The 13,836-nt window shown below is 39.5% G+C and overlaps 1 protein-coding gene across 2 annotated transcripts in view; it reads left to right on the top strand.

The window, feature by feature from the left end:
• The window catches only part of LOC115579511 (ankyrin repeat and MYND domain-containing protein 2-like), a 30,153-nt gene extending 23,453 nt beyond the window's left edge, over positions 1 to 6,700 (top strand). For both annotated transcript variants that reach the window (XM_030413084.1, XM_030413083.1), the window contains exon 10: positions 5,134 to 6,700. In XM_030413084.1, coding sequence (XP_030268944.1) covers positions 5,134 to 5,288 — 155 coding nt within the window. In that variant the 3' untranslated portion in view covers positions 5,289 to 6,700. The remainder of the gene's footprint in view (positions 1 to 5,133) is intronic.
• Positions 6,701 to 13,836: the final 7,136 nt, after the last annotated feature.

Consider the following 13,836-nt stretch of genomic DNA (forward strand, 5'->3'; position numbering starts at 1 on the left):
AGAATAATCAAGACTGAATTGACCAGAGGTCCTGCATTAGCACCTAGATAATTTAGCTTTTAACAGCTTTGGTACTCTCCACTATATACTTAACATATTACTTTTAACATAATTTGTATCTTTTAACACTTTATATAGAAAAACTAGCCAAGTTTTGACAGGCTTACTTAACGCCAATGTGCAAATCAGTTTTCCATTTCAGCAACAGAACTTAAAACATTATGATCAACATGGAAGCTATTTAATCATGTTGTTTTTCTTTGTGAGATATTCACTCATCTCTACAGGAATCCCAACATTTTTTATTTAGCCTCAGCAGAAGCTGGTTCTCAAAGTTCTTTGAATCAAGGCATGTACTTTTGAGTCGGAAAATAAGTCCTGCAGTGCTAAAAAGCCTCTCACAGGCAGCTGAGGTAGGTAGAGGTGTGTTGAGCTTCAGTGACAAGTTGCAGACTGCTGGGAAAGATTTCAGGACATCCATGGTATCATCCGGGCAGGCCAGGTAGGACTCTAGCTTGGTTTCCTACAGTTTATGCTGCTTGGTTGGGCCTTCATCCGAGGTCGACTTCCTCCTCAAGGAAGGTGCAGTGAGGTTTTTGTATCTCTCCAAGTGACTCACGTGCTTTCTGTAGGAGTGACAATACACACAAATAAGACACAGACGTACACAAAGATAAGAGAAAAGTGGTTCTCCTGACAGAACTGTTAGATAAATGTCTTTGTGCAGAGTTGATGTAGATGATTAACAACTACTTGCACACAGGGGACGTTAGCCTTCAGACCCTTCGGCTTTTAAAAGCCTTTTCTGACAGAAAATGTATTTATTTTAACCCAAATCACCATTCAACCCCTAAACCTCCCCAAGAGGGGCTTTCTGGCATAGAGCCCTGAAGAGTAACGTCTCACAACAGTGGCAAAACGGCAATTAATTGAGGATTATTGAGTTGTTGTTTTTTTCAATCGAGCGCTAGCTAGTGTTAGCTCTATACTATCAAAACAATGTGTTGTCATAGAATTGCTAACATTGTAAACTGGCCTACAAGAAATGCTAAATGAGCTAATGATAACTGAAAATACACCTTACCTGTATGTGTTTATTCAGATTTGACGGAGAGTTCTTGAACGCCAGAAGCTTGTGTTTTTTTGGTTGGCACAGGACACAACGCATTCACCATGAGCCGACAACCTCACACAGTTTTCTTAAATAAGGTCAAGGGTGGGGAAGGTCTTGCTTCTCCGACTATGATGCGTCGTCGTTCCCTGGTTCACCTTCTTCCTCCATGTCGCTGCTGCAAGTTTTCTCTGTAACATAACCTGTAACTCACGGCTCTTCTGTCTGCGGTTGACTTTCCCTCTCTACGTAGTTACGTCTTACACGTCGTCATTCGCGGAGGTTGAAAAAGTAACGAGCCTGTTTTGACAATGTAAAGAGTAGAAAGTACAAAAAAATGCTTTTAAATGTAGGGAGTAAAAGTAAAAAGTCGTCAGAAAAATAAATACTCAAGCAAAGTACAGATACCTGAAAAATCTACTTAAGTACAGTAACGAAGTATTTTTACTTCGTTACTTGCCACCTCTGTACAGCACACAGTCAATGCAGCATTACTGACCAACAGTGACCCCTAGGGCTGTGAAGAAGCAACAGAATTCACAACAAAGAAGAAACAATTAAATTGCTCTTCACTTCACATTTAAGTTTGATCTTCAAATTCCATAACCCAGCACTGAATTCAATTGTTGAACAATTCAGATAAAGACATCTGTAATTATAGCAGAATAGCCCAGTCTGTCACTCGGTGATCGGCCCATTGATCCATTGTCTGGTCTTTGTCTGCAACTACTTGCGATAGATAGAGTTGTTTCCTCTAAGACGGGCCACAGCATCTTAAAGGCACTTCCATGCCCAGTAGACTCAGAACTGAGCCCCAAGTTTTGCACAAAAGGTGAACCACCATATCAGAAAGTGAATCAAATAAGGGATCTACAACGGTGTGTTACAGGGAACTTGAACCAAGATGAAGAGGACCATGCAGAGTGGTGAGGAAAATGAGCTCTCTGTGCTATATGAGATTGTTCTGGAAGATTCCGGAGCAGATCTTCATGTCATAAATGTTGCCCCGCTTAAACTTTGTTATCCCACGGCCCAAACGTTGTTGGGGTATTTACCTGCTAGCAGTTGGAGTTTACTGGGAAGGAATATTGAGTTCTCAAATATCCAGGATAACAGCAGTAAATGCATGCAGTCGGGTCAGATTAAAAACATTTACAATAGGAAAAAGCTCACATACATTGCCATGGACTAGACAAGATGTGGATATGTTTTGGAAAGCTGCTGTTGACCAGCATACAAGTTAAATGAGTGACTGACTAACTTGCTTAATACTATCCTCACACCATGAGTAATTGAATATTTTTGAGAGATAGAGGTGTTTGAAATAAACTGATATCCTTGAACTGAGTGACATTCTGAGTAATCAGCTTGCCGGACATATTTTGTTGACGGGAAAAACAAACTGAACTGAGTTAAAGGATGAATTCCCAAAGAGAACTGAGTATGTTTGATACTTGTTTTGAACCAAGCCCTGAGTTGTTTAATACACTACTTTTAAACAAAATACAGAAACAAATTGTGTATTTGGTAATTTTGTTACGTTTCAGTAACGCAGGGGGACCCAAAAGTGGACAGACACTGGGGCAAGATGCAATGGTGCTTTATTAACACAATAGAGTCACTGGGCCTGGGTCCAAGGGGGTAAAGGCGCTCTGAGGAGCGCAACGCTGGTGGCGTGCTGCAGGAGGGTGGAGGTGCTGCGTTGTCTGTGGCTGCTCGGAGGCACGCAGGTCTGGTGGCATGCTGCAGAGGTGCGGAGGATTTGCACGCCGGAGCGGATTCCTTGGCGGAACGGAAGGTCACTAAAGACAGGAGTAGACATCGTTAGTGAAAACACTAGAGAACAATTAAACACACAGGAGTTTCTAGTCTTAAGTAGATCTAGCGGCTGAGCCATGTACCACGTGTGGATCACGTAATCATCTGGCAGCGGGCAGCATGAGGATCCAGGCCTTAAAGCCAGCGCTGATTAGCAACCTGCTGCAGGTGTGTGTGTGTGAGCTCCCTCCTGAAACCGCAGACTCCGCCAAGCACTCCAGCGCACCTCTGTAAGCAGACAGAAAACACACAAGCACAGCCACGCAAACAGACAACTGCAACTATAGATCGTGACGATGGTCTTTGTGTGGGTGACTGTGACAAAGTGACACAAAAATCTCTTCAGAGGCTTTTTACACCAGAAACCCCTATGCAGGTGTGGCCACATACACTATATTGCCAAAAGTATTTGCTCACCTGCCTTGACTTGCGTTTGAACTTAAAGGGATATTCCAGCGTGAGTTTAATCCATGGTCTAACACACCGTGACACCGAGTAAGACCCCCCCTCGAGAGATCAAGTTTTCCGAACGCTATCTTATGTAGTTTTAGCAACCTCAAACAAGACTGCACGATAACAATGCACTGCAGTCCAGGCCTCCACCAAGAAACCGCCATCAAAAGGCCACTCATAGCCACAAATAATGCTCAGAACACCACCAGACTTCATCAACAGTACAAATAGGGTCAGGGCACATAGTTCGAGGCATCAAACATCTGCTAGCTTTGCCGGAAGACAACACAACTCACACTCTCTTGCAGCAGCTTGCTCGTTGTCGGGAAGCCTGACGTGTCCATTACCGAATGCAGTTAGAAATGCTTAGTTCCGTTCTTTTCCCTGTCAGCTCTTGATAACAACTGTTATAAACTGGTAGGCAAGACACATATGAACTTTGATTGCATTTCCATGGAGTAATAATAATACATTTTCATCCTTGAGCTGCGGAACTCTACTGCACTCGGTAATCGACTCGCACAACGAGCAAGCTGCTGGAGGAGAGTGGTGACTTGTGTTCTCTTTTCAAACTTTACACTTGGCACAATGCAGTGAGACTCCGTTCTCCTGGCAACCGCCAAACTCAGACTTGTCCATCAGATTGCCAGATGGAGAAGCACGATTCGTCACTCCAGAGAATGTGTCTCCATTTCTCTAGAGTCCATGCTTTACACCACTGCATCCGACACTTTGCATTGCACTTGCTGATGTATGGCTTGGATGCAGCTGCTCGGCCATGGAAACCCATTCTATGAAGCTTTCTACACACTGTTCTTGAGCTACATGAAGTTTGGAGGTCTGTAGCAATTGACTCTGCAGAAAGTTGGCGACCTCTGCGCACTATGTGCCTTAGCATCCGCTGACCCCGCTCTGTCATTTTACGTGGCCTACCACTTCGTTGCTGAGTTGCTGTCGTTCCCAATCACTTCCACTTTGTTATAATACCACTGACTGTGAAATATTTAGAAGCGAGGAAATTTCACGACTGGACTTGTTACACAGGTAGCATCCTATCACAGTACCAAGCTGGAATTCACTGAGCTCCTGAGAGCGACCAATTCTTTCACAAATGTTTGTAGAAACAGTCTACATGCCTAGGTGCTTGCTTTTATACACCTGTGGCCATGGCAGTGATTGGGAAACCTGATTTCAATTATTTGGATGAGTGAGTGAATACTTTTGGCAATATAGTGGATATGTCACCACAGGTCGCCTGTCTGAAGGCATGAATAGAGGTGTCTTCAGTGAGGCCATGCAGGGACATGCTATCCCATACTATATGTGTGATTCGACTGAAAGCAAACCCTCAAGATTATATTAAAATTAAGGAGTCATTACTGAATAAGGCACCTGCCATTTCAGTTGATATATAGCCTGCATTATGTTGCTTGGGCCTTTGAGCCACTATTTGACATGTTGGTAATCTACACTTGAATACAGAAATACTGCTGTAGGAACTATCAAACAGTTTTGTACTGTATTTCATCCATTGATAGAACCACTGTAACAGTTTATTTTCATAGCCCACTTTAATTGTGTTTTGATTATTCACAGATTTGTATCCACTTCATATTCATGTTTGTGTGCGTGTCTTGTTTCATTTGACTTAAAAATATGAAATCTTCAGCCAGCGCTGAATGTCAGGCTCCTGTGTTATTAAAAGTTTAGTGTGCCCTATTCTGTTAAATAGACACAATTTGTCTTCCTAGATGATGAAAGTGACCTCATGATGGAGACGGCCAACTTCCTGCAGGAGCTGTGTCTGCGGGCAGAGGAGAAGGTGGCAGCTGCTGGAGGCTGCCCTGCAGAGCTTCTGGCTTGTCCCTCCACCTCAGCTGAGGGACCGTCCTGCACCCAAGACTGAGGCAGGACAGCCAACCAAGTGTCCTGAACGATACTAATCTCTTTGTCAATCTTCACAAAGGTGACATATGGAGTTGTGTGGCTGAAAGTGATTTTGTCAGCAGGGCCAATCTTGTTTTGTATATCTCACACCAAGCCACGTAGTTTTAGATAATAAGTGATTCAAAAACTGCTCCAGGTAACTTATCACACCTGCAACTGCAAATACTTTTCTGAATGGAGCAACCGATCACTACTGTGATATCAAGATGACTTCCTGCTACCTTTATTTGGGAAATTATATTGTCTCCACATTGTATCAGTTTTTATACCAGAGTATCTCAATACATTATTAATTAATTTGACCTAGGAAAAGTATGGTCCTAGTTCAAATTAAGGGAAACCTTTGTTGCATATTGTTCCGCGTCTCTCTTGGCTTTCATTTCCTGTGATTGCTTTACTGTCAATACTTTAGAAAGACATAAATTGCAGATGAGTAATGAATAAACAAGGCAAGAACATTTTTTATATATACTATCCTATTGCCTCAGAAAGTAATTGATATGGTCTGACTCTGCAAAAACCCAGATTACACTCAAAGACAACATTTACACTTATCAGCCTCAGATATAAATCTTGTGTAGCTGGCATTTTCTTGACCATAAAATTGATTTGATGAAAGCATTATCTGTACTGGTAACAATGTCAACAATGATTGAGTTGCAGCACACAAACATCAGAGTGACCCAGTCCAGTCAAGTAGAGCTACACCAGGCCGCCAGGGGCCTTAAATCCACTGTTTTATACCTTTTGAAGAGAACACGGTTTCATCTGTGCCTACGTGACTGTAATAAGGTGCAGTTTCTCATAAAACCAACTTTTTTTCCATTTTTTTTTTTTTTTTTAATTTTTTTTTTTTTTTACAAATGAATAGATATACTAATATAGTTAACTGCAGTGTCTTACATGTGGGTTATCCCTCAACTGCATTCCTGCATACATCATAATGTGGGAAAGACTTTGCTTTAGCCAGTCACATAAAAGAAAACATACAGTTCAGTTCCATACAAAGGCAGACATATACTACAACGTGATTCAATTTATAAAGAAATACATTTAATATATTTACTTTACCTTACTTTACTTTACTTTATGGTTTTCTGAACTTAAACTATAAAAATACTGTTGTGTCATGTATGCAGTATAATACATAGTATAATATGAACTTAGCTATGTTCTTTGTGTTTATTTTATGATGTGATGTATATTTGATCTTTGTCAGTAAATGTTTCTGTTGTGATGTTAAAGCATCAATGTCTATCAGTCACACAAAATTGTGGAATTGAAGAATGTGACGCATCTGTAGTGGTGACTGCTTTATCTGTTATCTATCTGCCTTATCTTTTAAAATTATTAAAGTTTGCCTTCATCAGAGGGAATAACTGAAGTTATTTTTACAAGTACATGTCACTATGTCACTGGTGTTTTCAGTGATGTAGTGTTTTGAGACGACCTTAGTTTGAACATTTGTGTACACAGATATATAACTCTCACAGAAAACACAGTAATGATCAGAGAGAGCAACACTAGATACCAGAGCCTTAGAAATGTTCAGACCATTAGAGATTACCAAGTCTAGAATATGGCCCCTGCTGTGTGTGGCCCCTGCTCACATGCTGAGTGAGTCCGAAGTTATCAAAGACACAACCCAGTTCTATAGTCCCCCTGTGAAGTCACCAACAATTAACACACGATCAAAGTCAATGCAGTCAAGAGACAGTCAGTATGTTTACATGCACATCTTAGTTGGATTACAGCCATAGTCCGACTTTGCTACTTAATCGGACAACTGCAATTGTCCTAGTATACATGCCAGTGAGAAAATCGGATTATTGGCCGAAGGATGTCATACCCCAGTACGATAGGTGGCGCTGTACTCATTTTACGTCACCAGCAACAACAAACTCTACCTCAGCATTCGAGCAAGGTGGCGTACGAAGAGCGAGACAAAGCAACATCTTTGTACATTTTGTATATGGTGTACATGATAATTACACAAACTAGATGCACAATGGCACTCTTTCTTGCGGTTATTTCAGAGGAAAGACGCCACCGCCGCCCTTCTACTGCCAGCTCACGGCCCCGGGGAAGAAATCTCGCTCCTGCGCAGAACGCGAAAATCCAATCCGATCTGATGGAACGTATACATGCAGGAGTAATGCGATCAATTGAATAATCTAGGTGTTTTAATCCGACTTTGAGAAATCCGATCCGGTCTGATTGTAGTCAGACTAAGGTGTATACATGCATCTTAAAAATCCGATCATAGTCGGACTAACCCATATATATATATATATATAACCCAGTATAGTAATTTGGTTTTCTTGAGTGCCATGTAAACGCAGTCAGTGGCTCAACAAGTTCATCAAAAAATGTGTACAGTATTTAGGTGGGCTGTAGATGTTTAGAAATACAACCCTAGAAGATGAAAAACTGAAGAGCCACATATTCAAAAGAATATTTGTGTAACACAATACTAAGACCTCGTCCTATTTGCTGCTATTAAGTCTTCCTTATGAAAGAGAGATTTAGAGGGCTTGATTCAATATGAACAGCTGCACTGTAATGCTGGTCTAACCAGATAAAATCAAGATTGTGTTTGATGAAAAACTCATGTATCAAAAAAGATTTTCCTGCCAGAAACCTGATGTTTAATACAGCTAAATTTAGTAGGTCAAAACCCACTGTGCAATTTTTGTGTGTCTCAGCAGCTTCACCATTTTCTATGACCAGTCAACACAGAAATTGAGGAGGCTACCTGAACTCCACAGGGCCTTAGCTTTTCTCGGGGGGACAAACTGGAGATTGCAGAGAGTTGGGTGGGTTTTGGGGTGGTGAAAACTGGAAGTCCCCCTTGTTGAGACTGGAGGGCAGTCCTGTTTGAGGGGGTGAAGATTGTGGCAGTGAAGACTGCTCCTGGCTTAGCAGTCTTCTAGGTTGTCAGGCATATTCATTTATTTGAGAGAAGACAAACCACGATTTACCTTTTACCATTTATTTAGAATTGTATCATTAAGCAAAGCTTGATATCAAGGACTTTGTCTGTTTGAAAAATTGCAGGCAGCAAAGCTGTTAACTGCAACCAATCACCCAGAAAAAGATGCACAATTTCAGTCTGCAATGTATTTTATTTTTTCAGTAACAGAAGATGTAGAATTTCTCATTGGTTAAAGCAAACAGATAAGGTGAATAACTTCATGCAGATCATTGGTCAAACAGGTCAAAAAAGGTGGGGAGGAACCATAGTTTAGACTTAGCCCTCCCATCGTGGGTGCACAAGCTGGTCCCAGCTCCTTGGCAACACGACACCTCGCTTCACCCTGTTGAGGAAAAAAAATGTCCCTGTCCTGTCTTCCTGCACATCTGCACTAGTTTAAGTTTCTCGGCTGACTCCCTAAAGCACACCTCAGTGACTCTGAGCAAAACAAGTGTTATCTCTTGACCTCCATCTCCTTAGTGAATGTGGCTGTGTTCTCTCTCATACCCTGGCTTGTCTCTCCTATGTATTAGCCCCTTGTGAAAAGGTCTAACTATTAGTCTATTTGCCAGCCCATAGGGCCCCATTGTGAACCCGGAAATGTTGAGTACACCAAAGTTTTATGTTAGAAATGTACAGTATGGCTCCCCAGCATTAAGAAACTGCCGGATGCGAACTTGTATATGTTGGGCAATTTGCATAATTAGCATTATTGGCATTAATTAGCATTAATTGCTTATATGGGCAATATTTCAGGAACTGCTTGGCCGATTTGGACAATATTGGCGCAGGATGCTGAATCCATTTCTGACATTTTTTAAATTCAAAATGGGAGTTTAAAGCAAAAGTGGCCATATTTCAACTCCCAGTGGACTGATTTTGATTAATTTTGAGTCATTTTTGAAGTTTTAGCTGAATCTATAAAAATAAATTGTAGGATATTCATGAACACAATTATCCAAATGATGCAGAATATGTACATTTTAATTCACATAACATTACACTCTGAGGTGACATTGGAGATAACAAGGGCAAGTACCATATCAAAATTCAAAATGGCAGTTTAAACCAAAAGTGGCCATATTGGGCCGATTTTGATGAATTTTGAGTTGATTTTGAGGTTATCTATATGCTTAATACTTTGGACCTGAATTTCAAAATCACCCAGCTGACACAGGACGTTGTATTAACGTTGGTCCTTGGTTGGATATTGGTTGCAACGTTAACCAACTAAGGGTGAACTTTGAGATAACGTCTAAAGCTGACGTAATTTCAACATAAAATTACAACGTCAAGCTTACGTTGTTATTTAATTGGTTTTAAGTTATGTTGACAAGCAACCAACATCCAACGTCTAGTCAACCTCACCAGTTTACGTAAAATATACGTAGAATTCTGACATTCAGTTGTAGGTCTTTTGACCAAAGCTCAACGTTTTTTCAACATTATATTGATAACATATAAACAACGTCAAAATCTAACTCCAAGCTGACGTTGATATATAGTTGATTTTAAGTTATGTTGACAAGCAACCAACATCCAACGTCTAGTCAACCTCACCAGTTTACGTAAAATATACGTAGAACTCCAACATTGAGTTTTAGGTCTTTTGACCAAAGCCCAACGTTTTTTCAATGTTATATTAACAACATACAAACAACGTCAAAATCTTACTCCAAGCTGACATTGTTATTCAGTTGGATTTAAGTTATGTTGACAAGCAACCAACATCCAACGTCTAGTCAACCTCACCAGTTTACGTAAAATATACGTAGAATTCTGACATTCAGTTGTAGGTCTTTTGACCAAAGCCCAACGTTTTTTCAACGTTATATTAACAACATACAAACAACGTCAAAATCTTACTCCAAGCTGACATTGTTATTCAGTTGGATTTAAGTTATGTTGGCAAGCAACCAATATCCAACGTCTAGTCAACCTAGAAGCTACGTAGAATTCAGACAGTAGGCTATATTTACCTTGATTTTTCTTCAAGAGTTGTTGATGAAATTAAAAATTGCTCTTTGCTTTTATGTCTTTGCCATACAAACCATCCATACAATCTCTCATAGAATTTTTTTTAAACAGTGATATAAGAAGCTTTATTGTCATTGCGACAAGTGGCTACAACAACATTTTGTTCGGGAACACCTCTTGTATTCTAGCAGTTACAATGGTCATAAAATAGTCTATATTAAAAGGTAATAGCCTATAAATTACTATATGCAGTTTAGAATAAATATTACAGACTGTAATAGTCTGTACCAGGAGAAGGCTACATAAGATATGGTGGAAATGACTGTAATACTTTGTGAGTTATATTTTTTGATAATAAAAAAAACATGTTGATGGCTGTCTCACATAATGTATTTTAATTATTTTACAGATACTTATTTCAGGAACATTTTTAAATATATCATATTTCTAAACATTTTCATTGATGTTTAAAAAAATACTCAAAGAAGATAAAGGTGACAACAGTGGCAAATATTGGGAGTTCCAATACAGGCTGACACTTATCCACCTTATTCAGATGCAGATGGGAAATGTGAACAGTGTGGGGAAACTGAATCTGTGCAACATGTGATAATGGAGTATGGGAGGAGAGGAGAGCACTGAAGTTTAATTTAGAAAATCTAGAGAAGAGGTGAAGGAAGTAGCAGAGTAGTAAAGTAGTAATTTTATGTAATCATTTTTTTTTTATTTATTTTGAAAACAAACTAACTGCCACCCTCCTGGGTCTGCACACACACTCTCCTCACTGGCTTATCTCTCGTCCCACATCCGGCTCTGTAGGTGGCGGTAATGCTCCCTGAAATAGGTAGTAAACACATTAAACACATAAGAAGAAACTTGTGCACATGAGGCAAAGACGGCTGGAAACCAAAGAGGTAGCCCTTACTGAATCTGTTATGGTGAGTTATCCCCAAGCAAGTTAACATGGTTGAAGTTAAAAAAAAAAAAAGACAGAGGCCGTTTTCGGCCAGTGATGTTTTAATGCTGATATTTTTCAATTGTTAGGAAGCTAGCTGTGGTTTGAAGTATCCAGGAACGTAAGTGGCATTTTGCCAACAGCCCAGTCAGAATTTATCGCCGCACTCTTCCCCAGTTCCGGAAAGACTTCGACTGCGGAACCTGCTACAACTATGGGAAAGTGTATATATAACAAGTGTTGCCGTGAACAACCAGAATTCAGTTGGTTAAAAGCTGTAAAACAATAAATCTGAAGCACAGTGTACACTAAGAGGACCCTCAACTTGGGCAAACTCGGTGTGAAAGCGCTGGTGTCAAACACAAAATCTGAAAAACACCAGTTAGCTTCTAAAAGTCTCCAGCGAAGTCACGCTTAAGCTGTTAAGATAGTTCAGATGCTGTTTGAAAAGTTTGTTTTGTTGTTGCTTGAATGTTATTTGATATTTTAATTGTTTTTCTTTCATTTGAATGTGTCTTCTCTTTAATTTTTATGTTAATTTTTATTTATTTAAAGAGACACCAATTTTGTATATGCATGTTTGCACAAAGATTTTTTGTTCTTTACATTTAATAAATATTTCTTACCAATTTTTGTTTTTAGACTTTTCTAGACTGTATATATATATACATACATACATACATACACACACACACTAAAACAATTTTATTCAACGTAGAGTCCAAACATAATCCAAGATCTCTGTAACACAGGAGGTTAATGTAATGTCAACGTTGGGATATGACGTAAATATGATTTTCATACACAACCATAATGCAATGGCCATCCAACGTTAGAGTCTAACTAAAATCCAATGTGTATTTAGCGTTAGTGCTTGACGTCAGGCCGACGTTAGGGTTTGACGTTGACCTAACTTTCAAATCAATATCATAATCCAACAGGAATCCAACGTTGGAGTACAACTAAAATCCAATGTCTATTTAACGCAAAAGGTTGATGTCAAGCCTACGTTCAAAATCCAATGTCTATTTAACGTTCAGGGCTGACGTCCAGCCAACGTTAAGTTTTAACGTAAACCCAATTTTCAAATCCATATCATAATCCAATGGTAATCCAACGTTGGAGTACAACGTTGTTCTAATGTTGCATCAACGTCAAGTGTCAGCTGGGCAAGAGAGCACAATGTCATTGGTGTGTATTTTGAGACGTAATACTTATTCAAATTTCTTCAGTTCTGCTTGCATTTTTTGGCTGCACAACTTTGTGTCATTGTCACTGTGGTTACTGCATCGGACGGAATACTGGCTGGATGGAAAGACGGATAAAACAGAGCTTTATTATTTGGATCATACCATCTCAATGCAAGTAAAAATAGAAAAACAGAAGCAGATAACCATTACAGTGTGTATATAGTGCATATCTCATTTCAAAAATGTTATATATAGACTAATATCTCTATAGCCTACTTCTAAACTGTCTCTTGGTTTGGTTTAAATTGTTAAAATATGGTAGGAGTTATTTTGCGTAAAATCCAGAGACTTAATCCACAGTAATTAATACATCAACAGTTAATGTTACCACAACTACCTAAAAAAGTTAGCCTACTTTGTTTCATCACCCCAAACCTAATAGCTCACAAGTTCTGGCGAGCAGAAAGAGAGGGTGACTGGCTGTTGCAACAACATGCCTTGAAGAGAGGCTGCCCTATTTCTTTGCCACCACTCATCAGAACTACTCAAGATGGATCACACTGCCACTCTCTCTCTCTATAGGACGCTAATCTGACCGCACTGAGAACCCAAGACCAAGAGAGAGATTTACTGATACTGTAGCGTAATCACAATGTCCAAAAGACTGAAACTGTTCGGTGCCCAGTGAAGGAAAAGAAGCAAAGAAGAGGAAGAACAACGGGAAGAAGATAGAGGTACATGCCAATGTGATGAAGTGAATGAAATTAATAGTTTAATGTAGTATTTCATTGTAGTAACTGTTGAGTAGAGTGTTAGCTTGCTAGCTTACTTCGGATGATAGTAGCATTGTTTAATAATCAGTAAATAGCTAAAGTCGACGTTAGGTAATGTTACTCCACCTTAAATTCATCAGGGACACATGGACAAGCCTATTTAGGTGTTAGTTTAACCTGTTGGCTGTGCTTGTATGTCAGTTAAAATGCAATTAGTTTTCGATCCCCTTCATAAGTAATAGGGTAGTTGTAAGCCTTTGGCTTATTGTGTCACAGTTTTTAGATAGATAGATAGATAGATAGATAGATAGATATACTTTATTGATCCCAAGCTGGGAAATTACAGTGTAGCAGCAGTATTACACGCAGAGACAATAGCCCTTTTTAAACAGTGTCTCCGCCAGAGGTGGCAAGTAACGAAGTAAAAATACTTCGTTACTGTACTTAAGTAGATTTTTCAGGTATCTGTACTTTACTTGAGTATTTATTTTTCTGACGACTTTTTACTTTTACTACCTACATTTGAAAGCATTTTTTTGTACTTTCTACTCCTTACATTGTCAAAACAGGCTCGTTACTTTTTCAACCTCTGCGGATGACGACACAACGTGTAAGACGTAACTACGTAGAGAGGGAAA

Source organism: Sparus aurata, chromosome 3 (assembly GCF_900880675.1).
Source record: "Sparus aurata chromosome 3, fSpaAur1.1, whole genome shotgun sequence".
Lineage (NCBI taxonomy): Eukaryota > Metazoa > Chordata > Actinopteri > Spariformes > Sparidae > Sparus > Sparus aurata.